The sequence below is a fragment of the Colius striatus genome, chromosome 12, assembly GCF_028858725.1.
Source record: "Colius striatus isolate bColStr4 chromosome 12, bColStr4.1.hap1, whole genome shotgun sequence".
NCBI lineage: Eukaryota > Metazoa > Chordata > Aves > Coliiformes > Coliidae > Colius > Colius striatus.
Genome location: NC_084770.1, coordinates 1349185 through 1375593, shown reverse-complemented (window position 1 = coordinate 1375593; position 26409 = coordinate 1349185). Strand labels below are relative to the sequence as shown.

Below are 26409 nucleotides of genomic sequence, written 5' to 3'. Positions count from 1 at the left end.
AAAGTCTGTGGGCAAGAACTTACAGTGTAGCAAGGCTCTGGCCAGTCTTTGGATCCCAGAACTTGATGGGCTGTTGGCTATCTTTACTTCCTGACACAACTAATCCCTTTGTTGGATGCCAGTCAACACATTTCACATCTGCTCCATGTCCTGGAAGAAGAGCAAAAAAACAGATGTTCATTTTGACAGACACTGAGAAGACACTGAACAGTGACAGGGTGCACATCTTGTAACTGTAATGTAAACCAAAGAAAACAACCCCAGCACACAGGACAGCTCACACAACATGTTAAAAAAAATCAAACTAAATAATAACTCCTTTGAGTTATTTAGGTGGTATTCCTTCCCCACTGGTCTCACTGGGAACATCTTCTCCTCGGTTACACCCTCAAATCAAGCTCACTTCACCAACACAACAGGTTTCAAGAAGTCCCTGCTCAAATCGGTGCTTCTCTGTAGGCTTTGTCTCTACACCATTACACAGTATTTAACATGTAACACTTATGAAGTGTTTGGAAGGAGGTGGTAAGGAAAAATAACACGGTGACACTTCACTTTGTGCAATATGGTAGAAATGAAAAGCAAATACAGGTCTGTTCCTATCCTACCAGCACTAGTCTTTTGCTGTCCTGTCAGAGAACAAGCAAAGAAATTACATGATGGATCTGAAGACTAAATTAACTTATGATGAAAACAAACCTTATGAGATGTAACCTCTTATCAGGTCAGAGGGATTCAGGTTTTTCCAAGCTCAAGAGTGAAGAGAAAAACCCTCGTGATGTCATTTCATTTTAAACAGACTGACTGACCTTGACAGAGAATCAGTCAGCTGCTCAGCTGCTCTCAGATCTGTCAAGAAATGTCTGTTCCTGCTATACAACAAAATGAGTTTCCTGAGCTGAGATGTAAGATTTTAGAGAAGAAATAGCACTCAATTCCTTTCTCCAGTCTGTCTCCATGCCAGCCCACTCCAAGGGAAAGCCAACAGTAATAGTCAATGCCAGAAAATGAGACAGCATGCAGTAGCTAAAGGAAGGGCTGTCTGTAATATAGAGGCACTGAAGTTGTGAAATGGTATGGAGGATGGTGGCACGTTCAGGGGTAGACAACGGCTTCCCATCAAAGTCAAAGACAGCTCCACAAGTACTGCTTTGCTGCATGGTGGAACACACGTCTTCAAGCAGCACAAGCTGTTGTAACACAGGCCTCAATCCTAAAAGATATTAAAAATTACCATCAGTTGACATTTTCCCGAGGCCACAGAAAAATGGAATTGGAATAAGCAATACACTTCCATCTTCAAGGCAAAACATTAACACTCTCTCCATCAAATGAGTGCAACTTTCCTCCCCTCCAGAGGGAAGGTCAGGATTCTCCATCCAAGAAGCAATGAGTACAACTTCGATAAGTACACAGAGAACAACCTGAAGGATCTTTTGACAACATGGATGAAGGAACCCAAATCTCCTCTCCCAGCCACAGCAGGCAGAATTGTCCTTGGAGCATGTGAGGTCTCAGGGAAGAGCAGGATCCTAAAGCTGCAAAGACTATAAACGTGGTCTCAAGTGACTGTTCTGGTGGTCTGTCCTGTCAACGGATGGGCACTCTGAGATGGAGTCTTTTCTCTGGCTCTTCTGATGCAGAAAGGAATGAAAGGCATTGTCTGTGTGGATTTGCTCTGACTAAATCTGTCTCTCTTACTTAAAACATGAAGCTGAAAGCTGAACGAACCTTGCTTCTGAGTGTTTATTTGGGAGGAATGATTTAGCCAGTGGTAAGAGAGAAAGTGCTCTTCCTCAGTAGTGGAAGGCAGTTCATGCTTGCAGGTTTTTAGCTGATGATATTCTGTAAATACTTGCTATCCTGCACCCTCCAGGGAAAGATAGGGGATGTTAATTCAAGGGCAACAATAGCTCCTTATAGAGAAATGTTCTGTTACAGTCAATAACTAGCTCAGCCGTACGAAAACGTGCTCAGACTAGACTCAAGTACTATCATAAATATAAAATAAACCAAAAAACAACCCTACCCATGTGGACTGCAAGTACACTGGCCTTATTGCTCCTGAAATAAAGACCATTAGTGACAGAAGAGTGCTGAGAGATAAAGGGTTACTCTAGTCATTACGACTGTACCCAGAAAATGAGCTGTTCTGGTGAAAGGCCATCTCTGGGTAACAGCTCATCCTGTGCAAGCCCCGGCTGAGGCTGCTCTTTCCAGATATGAGCTAAACCAGCCCAAATATGTACCCTGAGAGAAAAAAGGCTCAGAGTTCAGAGCCCCACTCAAACAGCAACAGAAGCACCCATCCTCTAAAAGCCTTCAAAAGGAAGCAACAGGCCAGCACTGGGGCTGATGGGCTTCTCAGAAGCACGGTTTGAAGAGTCACTAAACCCAGACCACAAAGCCAGATGCCAGGACACTCAGAACTTGTAACCAGAGCAGATAAATCATTAGGCTTTTGAGCATCATCTGCACATTGGAATTGGCCACAGGGATCAGCAAACATTTAAAACATAACGATTGTAAAGACAGGTAACCAGCATCTCCTGCAGAGAGCCATCCTTCATCGGGCTGCTCCGGACTGTGGCAATAGCTGGGGGGAAACAGGGACCATCCTTTGTCATCTCATCAAAATGATCCATCTTGCTCTCAAGAGAGGCATCTCTCCAAGTTCTGCACTAAATGGGATCATCACACACACTTAGCTACAGGTTCTGAATGCAATGGAACTTTCCTGAGAGAAAGTAAGTTCTTGCTACAATAGTTATGCTTTAAATAAACCGTTCCCAGGGGATGAACTACTTCAGAGTGACAGAGCTGAACAGCATCATCCAATCCAACCTTCTGTAATTCTTTTTCTCTCTTTTGTAGTTGGAGCAATTGACACTGCATATTGCTTTTCCTCCTTCCTGCTGATGAATGTACATACTACTGTCTGTCATGAGAGAAAACAGATTTAAGATAAAACTCCAGAGAAGCCTGGTGGATCCTAACTCAGAACAGCTGCTTTCAGTTCTTAGTTCTAGGCCAAGACCTGGGGACCCAGCCCTGCTCTGGGACAGAACCTGTGTCACCAAGCACCATGCTCAGAAAATCCTTAATTCATGCACATCTCTGAACATCACATTCCTTATTTGCAGACTGACCAGCTTTTGCTTACTAACTCCAACAGTTTCACCTGCGTGTCTGTGACCTTGGAGAGGCAGGATGGAAAACCCTCCTCTAAACAACACTTGCTCTTTTTCTGCCCCAAGACCCTGTCTGTAAAAGGCACAGATGTGTCATTTCCCATCTTGGTGCCATGCTTTATGCAGAAATGAATTGTGTGAATTGCTTACAGGTCCTGGCAAGGGAAGATCTACAGACAACCTGAAATGAAAGATTTGGGATTAACTGAACTCGTTTAAAACCACACGAGCCTGAGCCTTAACCAATACAGCAATGTCTCTCAGTTTTCCCTGCTACACCATTTTCTAACCTTTTAAAAACATCTGCAGAGGAGAAAAGCAATGAAAGAAAAGCATATGTGGATTCCTTGAAAAGCTCAGATACAAATATTCCTCTAATCACATCTCTAATACGAGTAACACATTGTGACTGTCACCACAACCCCATTAATTAAAACACTGATGGTTAATATTTCTCCACAGCTTATTTGAAGGGTTGATCTTTAAAAACAACATTGAACAGAAACACTGGCTGGTGTAAAGCATAAGCAGCTATAATAAGATCATGTGTAACAGTGTTTGATCAAATCCAGCATGTCACAAGTACACAGAAATTAAGGGCTTGATTCTTTTTCCCCCTCTCACTCTTCATTTCTGCACAGATGACTCAGTGAATGCAAGCTGGTTTGGATTGTTCCCTATTTCTTACCATCATCAGGTATCTACATGTTGTATAATGCAGCTATGTATAAACTATCAGTAGTAAATACATCAGGTTTATTGGTGCAGCTCATGTTTTCATATTCTATCCTTCCCCCTGGGAAAGGGATCCATTCTTAAGGCACAGGAATTGGAAAGAGGATTTTTGGTGGCACTGCAGGATTCCTAGATCATTCTCAGCAACTATTTGGAGGCATACCCACATCCTGAGATGACACTCCTAAGTCACCATCTTGTATTGTTTTAACGTTGCAAAGACAAACAGATAGGTGTAGCTATCTACATTTTAAAGGGTGAAAATGATCACTTAGCTGCACCTTGTCTCATTTAGAGAGTATCCTGTTTGCTTGGATTATTTAGGTCACAGGGATCCCTTATGCTGGTTTAAATAAAGAGTAAATAGAGCTCTGTACGTGAACTGGTTCAAGTTGAAGCTTTTTTCATGCAGCAACATTCACCTTCCTGTAATCTGTACCCCTAACATAACAGAACACCTCTCAGAAAAGCAGGCCCTACGTAGAAGAGCATTTCCAAGGAATCTGCAAGGAGACATCAGGTCTCCCTATCATTCAAGAGAAGGTTCTCCACCCCAGAAAGGGAAAAAAAGAACCTGCAAGTCAAAGATAATGAAAAACACCCATGTTAGAAAGATGTTCTAAGCTTTCTACATAACCCCCTTAGACTCTGCTAGATGCCTCCAGTCAACCAAGCAAATTGGATTGTTCTGCTCCTTCTGTTTTTATGGAAGGCTTTTAAAATGTTATCTGAAAGTTACCCACTTCCCTAGCAATGCCCTGCTTCTCGGTAAAGGCCACTTACGGAATACCTGGTATCTACCAGACCCCGGGTACTGTTTAGATAACACCAATCAGGGTAGCAATAAGGGTAGAAATACATGTTCATTCCAGTAATTCAGTATTCTTTGCCTATCACATTATGGGAACTATATTCCTTCTCAAAGCTCTCTTGTGAGCTCTTTTTTCACTCCCTATCCTCCAGGCCAAGAATGAGCAGCACAGAAACCCTCCTCCTACAGCCACACAGAATGCTGCTTCTTTTCAGCACAATGTGGGATGTTGGTAAATAAGAAACTAAGGGAAAAGCTTCTGTCAGGTCTTCAGTGGATTAAGAACAATGCCTCCCAACAGATGGCTCTGTCCCACAGACTCAGGTTTTATTTTCCTATATTTGCTCAGTCCTTCTCTAACTCTCTGCTAGTTTATTAAACATGGTATCTAGAGAGACTGCTCAAGTTTTAATACACCTACAGGGCATGTCTTCTACATTATCAGTACTCCTCTAAACCAGCAGAAGAATGGGAGCCTTGTTTACACATACCTGCCTTTTGTTTCTTCCCAGACAAAAGCTCTTATAACAGTTTGGTTTTATGATCTGTGCAATCAGAAGGTTAAAAACCATAATAACCAGTAAACATTAGTAAAGGAGGTGGGTTATCAAATGAGTTTTCCAAGGATTGCCCAGAAAAGGTAAACAGCCCCCAAAATGTGTTTCCATAAATGAGTTTAGGATCTGTATGGGCTAGTCCCAACCCAACTTTAGGGTTTGGATTCTACAAAATCCTGAAACACTGGCAGTATTTGAACTCAATGCTGGCTGTGTGTTTGCACAGTTTGCATCACAGCACATGCACTGCAAAGAACCATGAAAAAGCCTTGTTCTGGTACATGTAATGACCAGTAATGGCAGGTAGTCATCTGAACTCTTTACATCTGTTGAAATTCAATGACAGTGTCTCCTGTAAGGGTTTATAGCAACTGGAAGAAATCCAGCTGGGTCCCAGAGTATGTGGGAACTGGGTCATGCAGGGTTTACTCTTTAACTAATGGGGCTACTCACACCTTCCACTTATACTGAATGTTTCAATTCCTTGGTGAATTGAAGGTAGAATGCTAAGCACCTTCCAAAGCTGAAACGCGCTGCTTGGAACAGAAACAGAAGTTACACAACTGAAAATGCCTCCCGTTTCAGATTTGTGGTGTCAGGTCTTTTTTTTATTCATCATGAAGTATTCTCATGATACAAATGCTCAACTTCTCCTTTTAGATACTTTTCCCTTTAGACATAGTTGCTTTTTCCTAACACTTGCATTTATTTTTGAGCATTGCCACTATCTACACCCAATCAGGTCATTTACTGTCTACGTTGTAAAACATACAGAGCCAAAAGTTTGGCAGCAGGTGGTGCAACAGCATAGCAATGGGACCTGTAACATATTTAACATCTTTTAGAAGGGAAAACTATATGAAAATCAATTAAGTATCCATGTTTCACAATTTCTAATTGTAAGACATAGTTAAGTCATACCTAGATTGATCACAGATAATTAGCAACAGGTTATTTTAGTACATAGAATTACAGATTTTTCACCAATTTTGCTTAACCAGTGTCCAGATTTTCCAATTTGCCACCCTTTTTATGCACTTCAAAGACCCCAAACCAGCCTCTCTATCACCGAGAGCTCACCTCTGTGAGGATGCTTTAAAATGCAGCGTAACACTTAGTGCAATACAGTAGTCATTATTTCCAATTAATAAGTCATTAATAATGTTAATCAGAAAGCCATCAGAAGCTCAGAGCTAGCTCAAGAGAAGTGACAAGAACAGGGCAGAAAGGGGGAAGATACACCACACTGAAAGTGTCTCACCTCCTTATTCAACATATATATACACATATGCTAGTGCTTAGCAGTAATGGCAAGTGAATTCAAAGACAAAGGCAGGTTTCCATCACAGCTGAGGAGTTATTTATGAAAAGCAGACTGGATTCTACTTTGCACTTGGGCAGAGTTATCCATTCAAATTCTCATGGCACGTTACTTCTCATTCCTTTTGCAGGTACTCATCAGAGAATTAAGAGGGCTTTTTTTAAACTGCAAAAGATAGAGCGTCCCTTTTTTTTGCTGGTTCCATTGCCTGTAAAGTAGCTGGGACTAGATATTCTTTTCTATTCAAAAACTAGCCAGCCTACTTGGAAAGCAGCAAGACACTTGCTTTTTGTTGACAGAAAATATTTATTTACAAAGGTATTTACATTTAATGAGATTTGAAATAAATGTTGTACAAGAAACAGGAAAAAAAAAATAACAGCAACTGTAAGGAAAATTCTCATGCTCCATAACATAAACAGCTGGTAAGAGCTGAAAAGCACTCCCTCAGAGAGAAACTGTCACACAATGTCCTATTGTTTGTTTTCTGGCATCTTCCTTTCAAGTATCTGTTACTAGTCCCTGGATCTGAAAGAGCTTGCACTGCCTCTGATGAGTGTTTACTGTCTTAAGCCATCAGACAAGACCGATCTCTAATGCATGATGGCAGCTGCTACATAATGCTGTACAGGAAAGGGGAGAGTAGAGCTGTGTCCAGGAACAGAACAACTGGTGGTTCTTCAAGGGAAGGAAAGGTGTGGATTTGGAATATGAGAAATTCAGTGACTTTGGCAATCATTAGTCTGTAGTTACCATAGATCTGTGGCTTTATATCTGGGTACAGAATCTGTTTGCTGAGCAGCATGTTACTCTGTACAAACCAACCAAAAAAGACCCCTGAAAAGCATGAGCTTGCACACTGAAGTGTTCCCAGGCAAGTCCTCTAAACATGAATTAAACAAGTGTTTTGCAGTCTGCTCATAGCCTATTCTATCAACCTTAAAATACATTAAAAAAAGGAATCTGATTAGAATGTCACATAATTTGAAGGCTCAGAAAGACAGCTTATCTCAAAAGTAGTATTTGACTACTGCTCAGTTGGAACACACACATAGTTATAAATGGAGAACACAAAGTGGGGCATGTGTTAAAACCTGCTGCCTGAAGCTCAGCTTCCTGGCAGTGATGCAATTTTAAGAGGCACTGATCCTGGAGTAGCTTTGGTGAGGTTTTTATTGAACACATACTTGAGGAACTAGGTTTATTCAATTATTACTGAAAATGCTGACTGATGTGTTCATTTGTTGCCATCCAGGTGCCAAACCTTTCCACCTGCAGACTTGCCAAGCCTTTGCCTTAACACCCGTGTGGAACACCAGTAAGCAAAGCCAAAGTTTGTTACTTTTACTGAACTCTATAGTAAGTAATGGAAAGAAGGAAAGTCAAAACCCACAGTACTGATTTTAACTTGAAGCTATTAAAGGTCCATCCTAAAATTCAGCATGGCAATTTAGTGAAAGGAGAGAAAAGAAAGGAAATCAGGGGACACACTGCAGACCTTAGACCAGCTTGCCTCAAGCTCTGTGCCCTGATCATAACTTCAGTCAAGGTTGTAAGTGGCAGTCAGAATACTTCCTTCCTAACTCAGGTAAGAGAAGAAATAGCTCCAGAAAAGCCAAGAATAACCATCAGTAATCATTCTCAGTACTTATTTCCTGCTGCATGCCATTAAAGTTTGGCTGGTAGTTATTTGGACTATGTTTTTCTGTTGCAGTACCCATACCTAGTTGGGATGTTAATGGTTAATCCGTGTTTCAAACCACTGTCTGGCCACATGAGCAGACATCACTCTCAGCAAGCTGCTCTAACACAGCAAAAAAAAAGGTGGATCCCAGCAAAAGCTGCAAGAAATCCTTTGCTTTTATATCACTTGATGTACCGTTGCTCCCAAATAAACCCAGAATCCAGACAGTTAGCAAGTATAAGAAATCAAAAAAGGATATGCAGATGGCAGGCATTTCACTTGCTCTTTGCATCTTACAATGCCACCAACACTGAGCGACCTAGGAAGCAGCAAGGCCTACTGAGGCTAACTGCTGGCTGGCCTAAGCTACAAAGCACTGCTCTTCGGTACACAGGTGGAGGTGAACTGACAGGAGAAGTTTCACCTCAAGCACAAAGCACCAATTTTCAAACAGCTGAAATATGAAAGGGCTGTAAATTGTGAGGACAGACAGGAATAGCACACAATGAGCAGAGTACCATGAACCAAACCAGAAAGAAATGAACCCCAGCATGTAACACCAGACGGTGACTTACAAACATGTCCAATCGAGTTGTGATCTCAGGGCTAGTGAAAAGAAACACAGTAAAACTACAAACCAAAGCCAAACACCACAGCCAAAACATAATTAAAATGCAGGAGGCAAACCAATGATTTGAACAGTGTCACAGAAACATAACAGAGGTAACACCTTCCATTGGAATCCCAATCAAGGAGCAAAGATGAGCTCAGGCAACAGACACAAATAAGGAATGCTTTATCATAGTCTGTGCTCTTTTTCCTCTGTGCTTTCCTGTATCACCACCACAGCATCTGTGGTCTCAGTTCTCTTTCCTGGCACTTCTTAATTTTGAAATTTAAGAAGGTATTTTCCTGTCTCAGCTTTGAAGCCCATAGTGAAGTCCCTACTGAAGTGGACGAACTCAAACTATTTCTTTCACTTCTAAAAACGGGTCCCTACGAAGCAACAGTTTAGTAGAGTGTCACCACATAAACACCTGTGAAGTTTTCCAAAATGCCACACACCTCCATGTATTTTAAGTTGCACAAGCACATGAATGGATCAAACAGTAAAGCTCTTCATATGCGATGGAACAGAGGGAAAGGGAAAAAGACGGTGTTGAAAACTTACCGAGGATTTTTGTGTGATAAAACCTAACAAAGAAAGGGAGAGATGTCAACAGGACGAAAGGGGTAACACAATCCAAAGAGTACTTACATAACTCAGAACGGGAAAACAAAAGGATGGAAAGCGTGTAACAGATGACACGGGTGGTTGTGGGAAGAAGAAGGGCAAAGCAGCCCATCAGCAGTTTCAGTGGGGATCCAAACAAAAAGTCGCGGTAGCAATCTGTGCACAACGCTGTTCTCAGATTCACTTACTAATGTCACACGTAGACACAAACAGAACAAGTGGTATTTGATTTAAAGTGAAGGGGAAAAACCCAACCCCACTGTTTCTTTTTCATATTAAAAAGCAGGTGTGAAACAGGTTTCCTGGGACAACACATTAAGGGGCTGTTCTCAAGATCAGAAGAATCAAGAATCACAGAATCTTAAGGGCTGGAAGGGACCTGGAAAGCTCATCCAGTCCAACCCCTCTGCCAGAGCAGAGCCCCCTAGAGTAGGGCACACAGGAACTCGTCCAGGTGGGTTTTGGATCAAGAATCAGACCCCACCATGCACGTTAGAGATCAAATAACTCATTGAACCCTGTGCTGCTTGAAATGAGCATCAGTGTGAAGTGAGCAGGGAAAAAATCTGAAGGGATTAAAACAAACAAAAAATCACACAAGTTATGAATACTGTGCTTGCACTTCAGTGTGGTGTTCCCTCTGTGAGGTAGCCTATGACTGAACTTGTATTTCAACCTACAGACACCTGCACTCTGTAGCATGGTACACTTCCAAAATAAGCACAAGGGAACGATTCAAGGGGTTTGCAGGAAAGTATCTGAAGAGCACACTGCAACTACAACTGCAGTGCATGTTGTCATGAATTAATCAGAACCGTGGAAAAAACCCTGTTAATTAGAAGAGGAAAATGGTCTCCTGAAAAGTAGGGAAAAATTCCAATTAATGCCACATAGAATCACAGACTGGTGGGGTTGGAAGGGACCTTTAGAGATCATCCAGTCCAACCCCGCTGCCAAAGCAGGTCCCACCTAGATCAGGGGGCACAGGAACATGTCCAGGTGGGCTTAGGAACCTCCTGAGGATCCTCCCTGGGCAGCCTGTGCCAGGGCTCCACCACCATCTCCATTTGGAGCATACAATTCCTGCATGTTCCATGCACATCCCTCCATTTTAGCACCAGAAATATTGGCTAACATTTCAAAACTAGTTTTCTAATTTTCCAATGGAAGGAGAGACAGAAGCTTTGTTAGTCAAAAACCTTCTAGTCCCAGGGGAAGGAAAACAAAGGAAGTCTGAAACACTTTCTGAACTCTACCATGAAGTTTTTAAAAAGCTTTTTAAAAAATGGATCCAAAATTCTAGAAAGTAAATAAAAAGCCAAATGACAAGGACAAAGGAATCCAAGACAGAGAATGTGCATCTATTCCTAAGTGCAGGACAGCATGAAATGAAAAATTCAGACCATCTCCTCAGTAATGCTGAAAAAAGGACATTTTTCAAGTTTGCCGAAACAATAGTTTTGTCTGCAGGATTTTAACTCCATCTCCTTGTGACAGGACTGACACAGAAGCAGGAACAGTAATACTAGAGATTTTAATTATTGCTATTCTGGAAATGAAAGTTGAAAACATCAGCAAGTTCTCTATGGGATTTGGGGTTTTTTTCTGTGTTTTGGAGTATTTGTTATACAAAAACACCACCACACAAGACACCTGCTAAACTTGAGTTACGAAAATCATCTGCAGGTATGTAAAAAGTGTGGGCTCAGCACATCAAAACAACATGCCAGCTAGGTCATCCATTTAAAATGAAAGGCAAAAGAGAACAAGTGTTTCCTGGGCAGACACAATTCAGAAGGAAACTATTTCCTAAGGAATCTTTAGGTTTCCCTCAGTGTTTTCTGTGGCAGCTTTTTAAGTTTTTGATCTCATATACACCAAAAGAAATGTAAAGTATCTTTCCAGTCGCAGATACGTACAAACCTGTCCAGAGAATACAAGGGGCTGGGTCCACACAGGAAACTACAGATAGGAGACAGAAGCTAAAAAGCAGTGCTTTTGGGGAAAAGCCAACAGGAAGGATGAAGTATCTAGGTTAGCCAAACAGTGAGGGAAAAGTCACCACTAGTAAAAGGTTTCTGTCCTCACCCTGGAGTGGAACTGATCTGTGCTCTTGACATGAAACACCTTTAGAGTGCTGTCTGTGCTGTGCAGAAACGGCTAAGCTGAGGAATGGGATTAGAAAATCTTCTGTAAAATACAATGACTGAGGAAAAATTATGGCACTGGCTGGGAGAGGTAGTACAGTCTCCTCTTCACTTGCACAGATAAAATTTCCATACACATTCTCATTCAAATACTAACAGAAGCAGAAAGCAAAAGCAAAAGATGACTTTGAAGGAAGGAGATGGCACCTTTTGTGCTTCACAAAAGAGCGTGCTACTGAGGAAACCAACTAACAAAAGGCTTACTTGTTGGCAAAATGACGCACAACTATTACCTTGCCAAATTTAGTTTGCTTTTTACCCTTTCTGTTAATACAGCAAGCCTGGCCTGGGGAGCACAGTGGATTTTTAACCTGGAAACGTTAATGACAAAAAAAGAAGCTTTAACAGGTATAATCCCATGTCAACAGTTTATTTTCAGTGCAAGTTAAAATACAGTTATTGCTTTAGTACACAGAACACACCTTCATTAGACTAGTCTCTATTTTTGGAACACATATTCCCTTGTGATTTATCTGCTGCCAGAAGATGCAGCTTTACAAGCGTCAATGTGTCATGGACATGATGGACTGCGAAACAAGCGCTACGTTGGAGAAAAGGGCACAGGAGGCTGACAGACACCTGGCTTTAAGAAAAGCAGAGCCTGAGCATTACTCCTTTGTACTCACTCCATCAGCAGTATCCTAATCAAGATGGCACATCAATGAGGTGGGCTGTGCCTTTGGACCGATGCATCTTTCACAGAGAAGGAAACACTAGGGGTTTAAGTTCTTTCCCAGGACATCTGCAGTGAGCTGCAGTGTGTGCATGACATCCATTCTACGGCAAAATAAGCGGCCAAACCTGTTATTGCTGCTGCCACGTCCAAACAAGAACACTTCTACGAGAGTACAGGAGGTTTAAATAAAAGCCCAATTTATCTCCCATGCAGTTTTATAAATAGTCTTTTCTGCTACTGAGGGAATAAAGAGAAGCTCTTTTGTTCTGTGAAGGACAGATTTCCTAGAAGATTAGTGCAATTTACCACCTTCCACTACCAGGTAATTTACTCAGAGCGACTGGAAGCAGAATAACCACATCTGCTCAGTATTACATTACCTACATCAGCAGGGTTACCAGTTGCTGCCATGCAGATGTCCAAATGACAGCAACTGGCATCAGAGAGCCATGGACTACAATGAGCTGAAAAATCAATTCACTCTTCACTCCTATCCTACTTTTTGTGCAAGGGTGGCAAAGAGTAGACCCACCAGGAAAATTATTCTGGTACTCTTCACGTCTAGTAAATACAACTCTACTTCCTAAGGTTTTTTATATAGCACTTCAAATTAAAAGTAACATTCAAGTTCCCCCCAAATTTTTCAGTTTTAAATACAACTACTAAACTCTCCCTGTTAGATACCTGTGATAACTGCTGCAATACAAACAATTGTCTTTTTCAGGGGAGCTTGCCTCGTGCTTATTCCTTCCTTGCATTTTGACATCTTGCAAAAAGAAGTTAAAAAAAGCCCCTTATTCAAGTGGCAACACTGTATTGAAACAAAAAAGCTATTGATTTGATCAATAAGATATCATGCAATGGATTAAAAATAACTTCTGGTATTTCTGGTAAATATTTCTTGTGGAATAAAACACCACTGTTGAGAACCTGCTCTGAATTTCAGTCACGTGCCACGGTTTGCTACATGCTTTGCAGTGGTGGCCCCAGATACTAATGCAACTCCAACCACTGTGCAAAACACAGACTGAAATGCCATTGTTTCCATCCAAGTTTACTAGGAACAGACATCCTCATGGTGAAATTGTAGACTGAAACACACACAGCAGGTGCTCTCAGGGAGAAAGACTGTATATTCCTTGCCACGTGGAAAAGAAAATGGCAAAGTGGGAGAGAAGCATGCAGCCTGTGAAAAGGCCTTTGAGCAAGCAGGAGGGGGTTTGGGTATTTTTTTCAGACAGGATGCAGTAGTTCCATCTTTACAAAAACAGCTGGCAGGATTGCACCTGCTATTTAAAGCTTCCACCACTGCAGCTTTGTAATGTGAACGCAGACATTCTGAAGTTTATTACTAGCATTAAAACTTCTGTTTGCATTTCTCCAAGTCCAGTTTGAAACTGTCAGCAAATGCAACATGTACTACAGAAATGGTAAATCTACCGTGCTTATGCAGGTGATTGGAATGACTATTTTTTCTCTGCATTCCTTTGGAAGCAATGGATATTCCTGATAACCTGGGAATAGCGTAAGAGAACCTACCTTTGCCCAAAGATATCCAGAATACCACTGCAGAGCATAAAATGATTTAATGTAATAAAGAAAACTTCAGTGCATTCAGCTTTTTACTTTCCTAGTCTGAATACCATATTCTTACTTGTAAGTCTCTGGAGAACAGGGACTTCCAAAAGGAGAATGGCGATCCACAGAAATCCATATGCATCAACATTATTGATGTTCCTAATCACTAGATGTAGCAAAGTAGCCAAAAGAGCAATGACATTGAGAATAGATGTATTGCCAAAGAGAAGACACCTTATAAACTCATTTTAAATAGGAGAAGCTCCTGCTAGGGATCCAACAGTCATTGCTATCTGAGGATTTAAGAGCATAAAGCAAGATCTGTAAGGAAAAGACATTGCCCAGCTGTAGCAGCCGACCTAAAATGCAAGCTTTTGTGTCCTTCAGACAAGTTGGTGTCAAACAACAAAACCCAACCATTTGTTCTAACCATATCAGCTGCTCCAATTAAAAACATTTTCTGCCTACAAATACACATGGATAAGAGTGAGCAGGAGGCAGATATAAAGAAGAGGTGGGATTATTCTTGATGAGGCACAGAGAGCAAGCAGTAACACGCTGCAGCGTTATCGAGCTGTAGACATGGCCAACTTTAGAAAGTGGAGACTTTTTTAGGTCTTGTAAACTATGCTGTACACAAAGATGCTTGACAGCTGCTCAGGTAGTGTTTTCTGTGTGCAACCACTCCTTGCTACTCATTCATTACAATCCAGAAGGGGGAATTTTGTCTCTTGATTTTGAAAAGCTTTGTTATTCCTTTGTCATGTCACCTGTAGTAAAACCACCAGAATAAGTCTGGCTGCGACTTCTAAGTAACATCCTTCAGGAGAAAGCAATTCATCATTTTCTTTGAAGATCATTTCAGTCTCAAAATGCCACTTAACATGGTGCAGTCTTTTGTTCATCTGCTTAAATGTGGAAATTAGTTGATTTGGGGTTAGCCATAAGGTCGGTCAAGCCCTGGGATGGGTGTGAACTACAAAATACACTATTTACATCAGCTTTTCCTTGAAAGGAAAATAAAAACCTCTCTCATACCTCTTCTACCTAGACATAAAGGCTGCAGTCTGCAAACACACTGTGACTACTTATGGTTCCTCTGGAGAGCTTTGAAGCATGAGCTAGAGAAACTTCAAGAACAGTAATGACAAAGCAGCTGGACAAACCTTGGCTACTTCAGTTGAAGGAGTAAAGCAGTTACCTAAACAGCTTTTTTTCCTTTGTCATTTTAAGCAAACACTTTCAATCTGTTTCACTTTTGCATGTGCTCTAGAGCTTTACAACTCTACCTGCACAATGTATTACAGGAGTGCATAATTTTGAAGCAAAGAAGAAAGCAGTAAGCTAATTTTAAGTCCATTAAATGTGCCATTTTAAAGGCTGTATAGACATTGCCTGAAATTACATGCACATTATATAACAACTGTGTATTTATCTGCATCAATATCTAGAGAGATGTCTTTATCTCACTGTTATTGCATAACCAGGAGGTTTGAAGATGCTGGCATCATGCTGTCACATCTTCCATCTTACAAGAAGTTTTCATTGCTTGTAGGACTCCTCCAAGCAAGTAGTTAAACTTCAGTAACTATTAAGTCAAACTTAGTCACTAAAGAAAGACTAAACATTGATCACTTCTGGAAAGGTTCCATTAAGAAATCTTTCCAGTCCAGATAGATGGTGTGCATTTCCTCAAGCCTGTTAAATATGCTGCCATACAGCTGAAGGAACTAAAAATGAAATAAATGACATCTTTTGTTCCTTTTGTTCCTTTTGTTTCCCCTTTAGTAAAACAGGGGAAGTTGGTATTGTAAGACCATGGGGTAAGTCAGAGGGAAGGAGCTGCAGAAGCTGCTTCTTTAAACTCCTGCTCAAAGCTATTAGGTCAGACCAGTTTGCTCAGAGGACAGAGATTGCATAATACCTACATTTCAGCAAAACTCTCAGTCTTCTTCCACATGAGGAAGGGAACAGCTAAAAATAAAGCTGAAAATGAGACTCTCCACCTCCCCAGTAAAAAGGGCATTCTAAATGTGTTTTCCATTGGACTGGAGTGAGATAAACTAAAATATTGTCTCTTTTAGAACTTGCAATTTCACCAGAATACTTATTATTGTAATGGTAACATACCTGCAATATTCAATGAGTCTGAACTCAGACTTCTGGGGATTCTCATTAGATTTGCACTTAAGTGGGAAATTACTTACCTGTGAATTCCAATTATACATCTATTTGTGCTATGTATCTCAAAATATAGAAGTATCATGAGAATTCTCTTTCAAAGGACAATGTTTTACTTCCATCTAAAAGTCTGCTCCATCTCAGGACAAGTTTCTCCCACAGACAGTTTGAGAAGAAAAACAAAAAATAATGAGCTCTTCATTGAACTGAAAAAAGATACTCTGGGTTTTTGGCTCCTGAAGTGTAGTGATTAAGTATAAAACCAGGAAGAACCTCAACCTTGGATGAAAACGAGCTCTAAGCATTAGGCCTTGTGTTAAGCAGAGAAGAGTGTACAAGTCTTGCTATGCAGATGCTCAAGTTGAGGATGCTGGATACTTGTCAGAGCTACTCCTTTCTTAAATCTTTACACACGTAGAAAAATAAAGCACAGTAGGATCACCTCAAAGAGAGAAAGAAGCCAGGTATAAAGAGAAGTTCAAAGTACTGTCTATATTTAGGCTTGATTTTCCCTAACATATAAAAATAGCAGCAATAGAGTGGATCCCGAGCTACATTTTCTTCAATCAATCCATCCTGCTCTGCGTGGCAGAACAGCTACAGCTGAGCTACTGATTTATCAGGTGTTCTCTTCTTAGAGGAAGGGTTTTTAACTTATGATACATATTACCATTTTTTTACCTATGAAATATTTTTATGCTCCATTGTTCTAAATAAAAAGACAAAGAGAAAACTATTAGACATATGGTAAAAACAGGCATTTGCCAGCAGACACCAGAAAGATGTGTTTGCTTTGTGCTAAAAGTGATTGTCTTTCCCAGTTTTACACAATCCAGGGAAAACATTCCTGAGCTTTTTTGAACGGAAATGTTACATTTCCTCTCTGAGATCTCAGGGCCTTCTACAGGCTTGTATTTGAATAGTCAGGATAAGTTCCCCTTAAAGGCTGATTCCATTGACCAAAATGGTCCACACAGAATTTCTATGAATGGTTTAAGTCAGTTAAATATAACTGTCTTCCAAGACAGTATATGCAAGAAGCTTGCAGTCCCTGCCTTGTCTACACCAGAAAATTACACTGAAGGGATACAACCACTTCTTTATGTGGCAGTATTTATGTCTGGAATAACTTGCCTCCCTAGATATCTTTACTGGATCAAAATCAATGGATAGGCAATATGCTGAATATGAAGAAAACACTGCATTTTAAAAAAGGACATGTAACCAAACTGTGCTTTAAGTCCAACACAAGCCAGAACATGACAGCTGGCCTAAGGTACCAAAACGATGTCTTGCAGAACTAGAAATAGGAGATGCTTCCACTGAGATAATAATTACAAATAATAATCCCAACCCTCTGGGTCCGAAGAAATGTTCAACTTACTCTGTGAAGCTGTGTGTAAGACAAAAAAGGTTTGAGAAGTTGTGGTTTTCTTCCATATAGCTGTACTTGCAATGCATACTGCTGTGCTTCCTTGAAGAGAAGACACTTAACACACCCCAATCATTTTTTTAACCTGTAAAAATACTTTCCTCTAAAAAGCATGAATTTAGAGAACTGCCAGGACAGTTACTTTACCTGCAATACACACATGTCCTTTCAGCAGTGCAAGTCAAAGTGTCTTCCCTTGAGAAGTGTTTTAATTTTCAACAAAAAGCCTTTCTCTGTAAGTAGCAAACTGAAATGCCTGTCTGTATTTCCAGCATTCTCTTGGAAAGTTCTGCTACAGTTGAAAATAAAGGTTGATGACATGTTTGCATGCTTAATCTACACAACTGCTTTCTGCAGAGCATGCAGCACCTATGTGCCTTGATTATATTCTCAACAGAAGCAATCCAGAGCCAGCTTCAGATCTGAAAAGCAACTACTTCACGGTTTTAGTGCTGCTGAATTGACAGAACTTGGGGGTTGGTGGGGGGGAAGATCTACATTACTTCTTAGGTACTATTAAAGACCTAAGGAGCTTTAATCAGCTGGTAGAGAGCCTTCACCTAGCTACAGGAGGAATGACGGCCTCATTCCCTCATAAATAGCACTTCACACTCATCTTCTGGATGAATACAGAACATGTTCCTAACTCTACTCAAACTCATCACCTCTAAGTCTCTAAGAATCATGAGAGAGAACACAGAATAAAAGAGACTAGGGGAAAAAACATCTGTGTATGTATATAGGTAGTTATTGCCTATTTCCACACACATCTCAGGGCATATATACAGACACTCCTGGTGCTTTGTACACTGCTTGCTTGTGCCTGAGCATGCCATTGAGTCCTAACAACCCTCTTCTCTGGCCACTGAGTTTGCCCTGATTTATCCCAATGCCAGAAGCGTCACTTCTGTTAGCTTACACCACCTTATTCTCAACTCCACACTCACACTCCACTAACTTTTCTCAATCTGTACGCCAGCTGTTGTTTTGTGAAGTCTTTTCATACTGACACAGCCTCCAAACCTTCCTTCCATTTGTTATCCTGATTTCCAGCCACCCTCCATCCAAGATTTTTTCTGCATTCCTATTTTTTCCTCTCTCCTGGTGTGCTACAGAGTCCCATTTCAGCACAATTTCACTCTGTGTCTTCCTACAAATGCAACATGTGATGATCAGGACTAGCTTCCTCAGGAGAATGTAAGGCCAAGCAGGTATGGAAGAGAAAATAATACCACCATATTTTAGGGCAACCATTTGCAATTGGCCTCCTCCTCATCCCCCAGTGCCTGGCTGCCCATATGAACGTGTAATCTTAAGCATGAGAACTGCAATGTTATTCATATGATAAAACCTGATGCAAAGTGTCTCACAATTGAAGCCAGAGTATCACTCAGAGTTAATGTACTGCAAAGCAAGTAACAACTTGAGGATGCAGAACTGAAATGATGCAAAGGGAAATATCCCCACACTGCAAGGTCTCTGCTTACCTAGAGGCACAAAAGCTTTTATACAGGAACTACATGGTATGAAAAAAGAAAAGAACCCACATGGTGGGTTCAATCCAGGCACAAAAGAAAAGTGGAGTCAAGATGCCCACAATGAAAGCTTTTAAGGACTGCCATGGATTATTTTCACCAGTTTATTCTGAAATAGCAAATATCTGTAGTTCTGCTTTAGTAGAAAACGGTGTGTCAGATGAGAGCCTCCATAAAAACCAAAAACAAATCAAGTGCCCACTTCTGATCCACATAAGATTAGCCACTAACATTAACTTAAATACTAACTCCAGATGGTTTCACTTCTGTTGAGAACCTTTGACGTGACACTGTTGGGTAGATCCAAGAAGCCACCATCCTTACTGCAGACAGCCTGCATCCTTTTCAACAATTACTCTTGTGCTGAGGAAAGACTGGTATCATCTCAGCAACAGCACTGAAATGCTTCTGTAGCTCAGGAGTTTTTTTCATTAGCATCAATATAATCTGCTTAAAATAGTGGCTTTTACAACGATGAACAGCGCTTGGGGACAAAGCTGACTGCTGCACTGATGGTTCCCACTGTGACTCCTGACTGCTCTCCCATTTTGTGTTTACTCCTACAGGTAGTCACAACAGGTCAAAGTTCTCCCCACTGAAGTATTTATACTAACAAACTGTACGAAAACATTCACCCAGTTCAGTATTTATCTACCCCTTGCAATTATCAAACACAGGAAGGAAGCAGCCACAACAAATGCTAATGATGTAACCATAAACCTTCTTTAGGCAGTACCATGTACTTCAGCAGCACTAAGAGCTGCCTGGCTGGTGAAACGCTGAGTTTCCTCAGCATCCCTCCAAGCTTGACTACATAGATGTATTACAAATCTTTGTGATTTTAGACTAAACTTTCCCCTGGGACTCAACATGGGAGATTTTTATAACTTTGAGCTTAAGGACAATTTTCAGGGAGGAAAAGAAATTCCTAAATCAAATCTGAAATTATCTCCTCCTTCCACAGTGCTTCTCCTTTCCTGGGCCAGGAAAAGTACTGACACAAGTGTCTGGTGTTACTTTTATAGCAGGGCCTTGTGGCAGGAAGTTGCTCAACTCTCAACTGAATTTTTACATTGGACATAAATAGAACTGGATGTTTTAAACACAGTCTACCTCTAATAAAGTTTCCTACATAGACAAAACCAAGATGCTGTAGCCTTGAAAGTCCTACTCAGGAAAAAAAAAAATGAGTTGCTAGATGACACCAGAATACTTTTTAGTAGCCTCAAGCAAGAACAGATTGGAGTCTTCCCACCTAGTGTAAGTTAGTCACTACCCTAACAAGCAGCAGTGACTGAGGTTATCTACAAGCTCAGGAAGATGTATATGGAGGTGGTCACACTGCAAGTCCTTGGTGCTACCTAACTCTGGTAAAAAAGTAGAGAAAGATGTTAGGAAAAATTGTTTTTGCATGATAACTTCCAAAGCTGGAAATTGCAAGCAATGTTTCTAACTCGTCATCTCCCCAAGGAAACAGAGAGTTTTCCTAATGAGATGGAAAAGTGAATGAGACTGTGGTAAAGAGCCCTTGATGAATGCAACCCCAAAGCAGCAGCATCAGGGCTGGCACAACACAGCAGAACACAAGGGTTCCTCACCAGTATTTCCATGTGATTAGCTGGAGACACTTTTTCAGAACTTGTGAGCAGATGAAAACTAAGTTCACCTTGATGGCTGCGTCTTCTGCCTGCATGTACATATACATGTTATTTTGTGGGTGATGGGTTCTTGCACTGGTGTGACGCCTGAACAGCGAATTCCAGGCAGAACAATAAATCAGGTGCTACTAAGAAATTACATATTGTTACAGCCACAAATTTTAAACCCAGATAGTAAAGGACTCATGATTTAACTGCTGAAGTTAGCTAAGAAAGATCTTTTGCCAAATCTAACAGGTTGCTGAAAGAAGATTTAGTGAATAACTCTTATTTTACAGACAGAAAACACAAAAAATTGTCTGTAAAATATCAAATCCTGGGTTACTATCCTCTAGAAAGCTGGGTAAAGTCATTCTCCCTGAGAGTCCTATTTAAGCCAGGTAACCTTTGAAATCCTGGGAACGCTGAGGACACCTAGAGAATGAAAACCTTGCAGTCCAACCAAGCACACGTTTCTTCTGGATTTTGTGTGTGTGACTGCAAAGGGAAGGAAGGAAGGAAGGATGGACAGTAGAACTGACAGCATTGAAATGTGTTTGCAGCCTCGTAACCCATAATTTCATGCTGGTTACAATTAAGGAATCCCATGTTTATTAAATGATCTACCCAAAAATGTTCTCAGGGATACATTAGCACAAATCCAAAACTCAGATACTCACAGCCACCAATCAAATCCTCAATAACAAATTCTCAAAAGAAATAAAGGGACAACAGGCTTTTAACACGGGTATTTTTTCACTAGATGTAACAAACGTTGTCAAAACCATCAGTGTGTGTGTTCTTATAGAAATGGGGACTGTTTCCATGAGCCCTGCCAATAACTGCCCTGCAACAGGTTAGACTAAAGACCCGATAGTGTCATGTTATAAAAGACAGTATTGGAATAACAGATTCTTGACAGGAAAATAATATCCTGCTATACTATGGACTGTTTTCCATGTCTGGTTATTTTAACATCAGTTCAGTTCCTGCCAGTGTATTAGCAAATGCCTCAAACTGCCTTTGTCGTCATCATCATCATCACAACAATGTTACAGAAGTTTTAAAAGCTAAAAACTACCAGTGCAGAACTTGGAGTACAGCACCTTTACTTCCAGAGAAGAGGCAGAACAGTAACTGGTCCGAGGGGAAGGAAACTGGTAAGTGACAATGACAATGCCATTTCCCCAGCCTTCCAGTTCCTCCAAGGTAATTCCCTTGAAAATGAATCACTTAAAGGTGGTTCTCCACCAAATGGAAGATCTATGCCATTAGAAAGGAGCCTGATAAATTTGCACATTATTCTAACAAAACACCCAAATTGCACATACTATGTCCTGGAAAGCCACAACAGTAGAAAGAGCAGCAAAGCAACTGAGTTGCAGCAAAAGGATTCTGAGCCAGATTAAAGAAAAAAAAGAGCCAGAACTTCTGGCATTATCTCTGAAGTACAAAACAGTGTCCTGTTTATTTTCATTCTGACAAATCATAAGGAAGCTGGACACAGTTAATGAGTGTTTCTCAGGCAGCCCATGCATTCATGGTTTTAACTACTGAAAAAAATATGTGACCTACTATAGACAGCTGAAAACTCCAGGAAAACCTTAAGAAATCTTACATAATTTACCTCTTCCAATTTGTTTTTCCAGTCCTTCAAGGAAGGCAATACTTACAACTAGTCAGAATGAACAATGCTAGTAAAGGGAACCATTTCCACAGATTAAATAGAAACAAGTTATCCTCGTTAATTCCAGTGCAAACAAAAGCACCTGTGGCAAGTCTACAGAATTTTGTCCCTTCTATATTAGCAAACCTTATCCCAGTAACTTTACAGAAAGTTATTCCTTAGTTACTCCTTAAAAACACTGCTTAGCACTGAAGTCTGTTTCTTTAATTGTTTATTTAAAATATGTTAATTTGTTATTGGAAAAAAATCAATGGGAATGATGATACATTGATGCTGTACCCCTGTGAGTGATCGTCTTGTTCATGAACACATCTGACTGAAAAGGGATAGTTTAATATGATTTTTGTACTGTAACACACTAAGTGAACCTTTGGATCTAAACTACACTGTGGAATCCCTTCAACTTCACAGCACCAAGAATATTAACGAGAATAGCTGAAGCATGGTTTGGTGAAAGCAGGAAGAAAACTCCATTCCTTAGCATGTCTTTTATCTAAAACACTCTGTACATAATGAAATGTATTTGTAATGGAAGGCCATCACAACTTTAATGTACAGATCACTAACACATTTTGAAGGTTGTACTAAGCAAAGTATTACAAGGTCACACTCCTAAATATGTAGAAGCAGAATGTGTGTGAAGAACAGTTTCCTAAATCCATAAGCTCTAAAATCCCAAGTAACAAAGTGAAAGCTTGTATTCACCAAGGAAGCTACCCAAGAACTATTCCTACAGCTCTTTCAAATGCATCTTCTGACTATGTTTGACAACACCACTAGGGACCAAAACCCCATCAAACTTGCATGTTTGGCAGAAACATCCTCCCATCACTCAACCCCCTTCCCCCTCAGGGTTTTGGGTATTATTTGTTTTGTTGTGGGGGCACTTTTTGGTGGTGTCATCTGAGTTTTTTGCGTTGGGCTTTTTGGGGGATGGGGAGTGGCAGTGTCCTATGTGAAAGCAGAAATGATGGATAATCTGCCCTGTCCAATTTCATCCAGAGACACAAAGCTTTCAAAACACTTCCAACTTAAAGGATAAAGTGTATTGTGGGTATAAGTATCTAAATGGTGGGTGTCAGGAGGTTGGGGCAGCACTTTTTTCCGTTGTAACCAGTAACAGGACAATGAGTAATGGGATGAAGCTGGAAGACAAAAGTTCCATTTAAACATAAAGAAAAACTCTTTCAGTGTTTCAGTGAGGGAGCCCTGGCACAGGCTGCACAGGGAGGGGGTGGAGGCTCCTTCCTTGGAGCTCTTCAAGACCCACCTGGACACATTCCTATGCGACCTGATCTAGGTGGATGAGCTTTGGCAGGAGGGTTGGACTAGATGACCTCTAAAGGTCCCTTCCAAGCCCTACCACTCTATGATTCTATAAGTAGAAGCAAAGATATTCTTTATAGAGCTACTTTGGAAACTAGAAATTGTATGCTGATATGTACAAAGTATAAAAAATTAAAGCACAGCTCCACTTGAGACGCAGTCACAACCACAATGTTCAAGTACACAAGGTAGGAGAAGGAAAGGTAATGCAAGTTCTGCTCTCTGTGGTCTGAATTAAACACTTCCAAGCTCTACATAAAGTAGGAGTAAAAAAGAATGTAGAAGAACTGGAAAGGTTTTTTATAATCTTGACAACTCTGCATGGAGGCAATTCCCATTTCCACTACACATTTTAAATGGTTAGTACAAACTCGGAGGAGAGTACAGTATGTGTTCAGTGCAGAATGATTTCTTTTGTGGAGCACAAAGCAAAACGGCACAAAAGCTGTTTGGGCCCTTCCAGAAGAAGAGGTGTAAATGATACAGCCTAGAAATTCACTTGCTTGCTGCTGTGAAGAACGTACCTACCACAACATTTACAAACAGATTCTGTTAGAATATCATCAGTGCAAGACAGCTGGAGTCCAATGTCTCTTCAAAGTACTGCTGTTTAAAAGCAAAGCATTAGTAAACAAGAAGAGAGTTTAAGAGTAAAGAGGAAGAGCTCTACTTCATCAAATACATAATGCAGGTCCAAGTTGGAAGAATGATTTTTGAAAAGGAAAATCCTTAGCTCAGGAAAGCACTGAACAAGCTCAAACACCTACAAGTGAAATGCCGCCATGTTTTTAATAGCACACCTTCTTTGCAGTTTATCTGCAAACCTACATCCCCTGATCTCATGGCAGCCTTTCATATATTCTCATATTAAATGATGTACCTTGAACATCTTTTGTAAGAAAGGAACAGCTATCAGAACCTATTGTTACTGCTCAGTAAGACTGCAACAGGAGAAGAGGAAAGCTTGACAAGGCCAGTGGAAAGGCACTAGAAGTCAAGAGTACACAGATGTTGGACAGAAAACCACTGAACTGAAGCTGGGATTATTTTTATGTGCTATGCATGATGTGATTGAAACTCACTTGTTTTCTCTACCTAAATGCTCTCCTCCTCTTAAGAGGCTGAGAAAAAAATCAGCTGCCTCTGTAGAAACCAGAATGGAAGACATTGCCATGAAAAGAATGTAATCCTGTGTGAAGATGTGTGTTCTGACATAAAAGCCACAAAGATTAAGCTTTGCAGAAAGATAAATGTATTCCTGATCCCGATACTGTTTCTACCAACACTGGCAGTAGAAAACATATCCTCATATCCACCTCCATTGATCAGAGCTGAAGTGGGCAGTAAACAGCGTAAAGTCATGAGGAACTGCAGCTTCCCTGGATATTACAAAGCACCTAGAGCTGCAGTCACACAAAAACTTGTTTGGAGGATTTAAGACAAGGATGTAATATAAAAATGTAGACAAGCTGATACTTCTGTATTGTGAACACCTAGTTAAATAAAAGGTTTCTTCCCCCTCTTGAAATACCCCAATCAGTACTTTTGGTACACATACCTCGAAGAATTCTCTCCTCATGGCAACGTAGAAAGTCCCAGATTCTAACAGTGCCGTCGTCAGAGCATGTAGCAAATTTATTATCCGTGGGTGAGAAACTGTTACATGAAGACACACAGCAGGGGAAAGAAGTCAGCATTTAACAGATTATCTATGCTTCTCAGACAGGGCAAAATTATACTGTTATGTGTTATACACCGAAGGATGCATTTGAACATAGGGACTTTTAAGTGAATACAGTGCCTGTCAAAAGACACTTCATCACAAGACAGGAATTTAGCACAGGATTACATTAGCATTGCAGTCCTCTGTCAAATGAGGAACAAAACTCCAGCATTTATTCTTAGCACCTTCCTACCTATGACTGCACATGGTAGCACCTTCTCTGCAGGATGAGAACCAACATCACTATGATTTGGTCACTGTTACTCTAGATTTTCATGTTTGGTAATACAATAAGCAAGTGACACTGTGTAGAAGCACAGAACAGTTCTTAGAAAAAAACTCTTCAGCCACGGGTTCTTTGCAACAGAGAAGTAAAAACAAGGGAAAGCTGGTCACAGAAAATGCTAGTTGGGTTAACTGCTGGAAAAAAAAGTTGTATACAAAATAAGTGTACCACATATTGTAAAAGTAATTTGGAAAAAACCCCTCTTACTACACCCCATCAACACCATGAAAAGAATCCTACAGACACAGAAGCAGTTTCCAGATTGAGCAGTCAATATCACTTGATGAAAGCCACTGGAAAAGCAACTTGATTAGAGCCAGAACATCTCCAGCAACTGACAGGCACTCACTTCCTTTCTGGTGCAGTGAAAGACCATGAGGGAGCCCCTGTGAAATCCTAGACTTTTATGATTAGGAAAGGGTTTAAAACAGTAGAGAAATTCAGTGTATGGCTATAACAGTCAGATAGTAACTGAATCCCATGTAAGCTCTACTTGTAACCAAACTCTGGCAGGAAATGCTGCACCCTATCAAAGAAAAATGGTGACTTTAGTGGAAAGTGGGTTTGTGGCAGTGAATCTTTATCGCCAAGGGCCAGCACCTGAACCT

The 26409-nt window shown here is 40.6% G+C and overlaps 1 protein-coding gene across 1 annotated transcript in view; it reads right to left on the bottom strand.

Moving 5' to 3' along the window:
* Positions 1–26409, bottom strand: part of WDR33 (WD repeat domain 33) — a 67594-nt gene that overhangs the window by 21124 nt on the left and 20061 nt on the right. The window contains exons 7-8 of the mRNA XM_062006228.1: positions 25351–25448; positions 24–150 (exon numbers count right to left, since the gene is read on the bottom strand). Coding sequence (XP_061862212.1) covers positions 24–150; positions 25351–25448 — 225 coding nt within the window. The remainder of the gene's footprint in view (positions 1–23; positions 151–25350; positions 25449–26409) is intronic.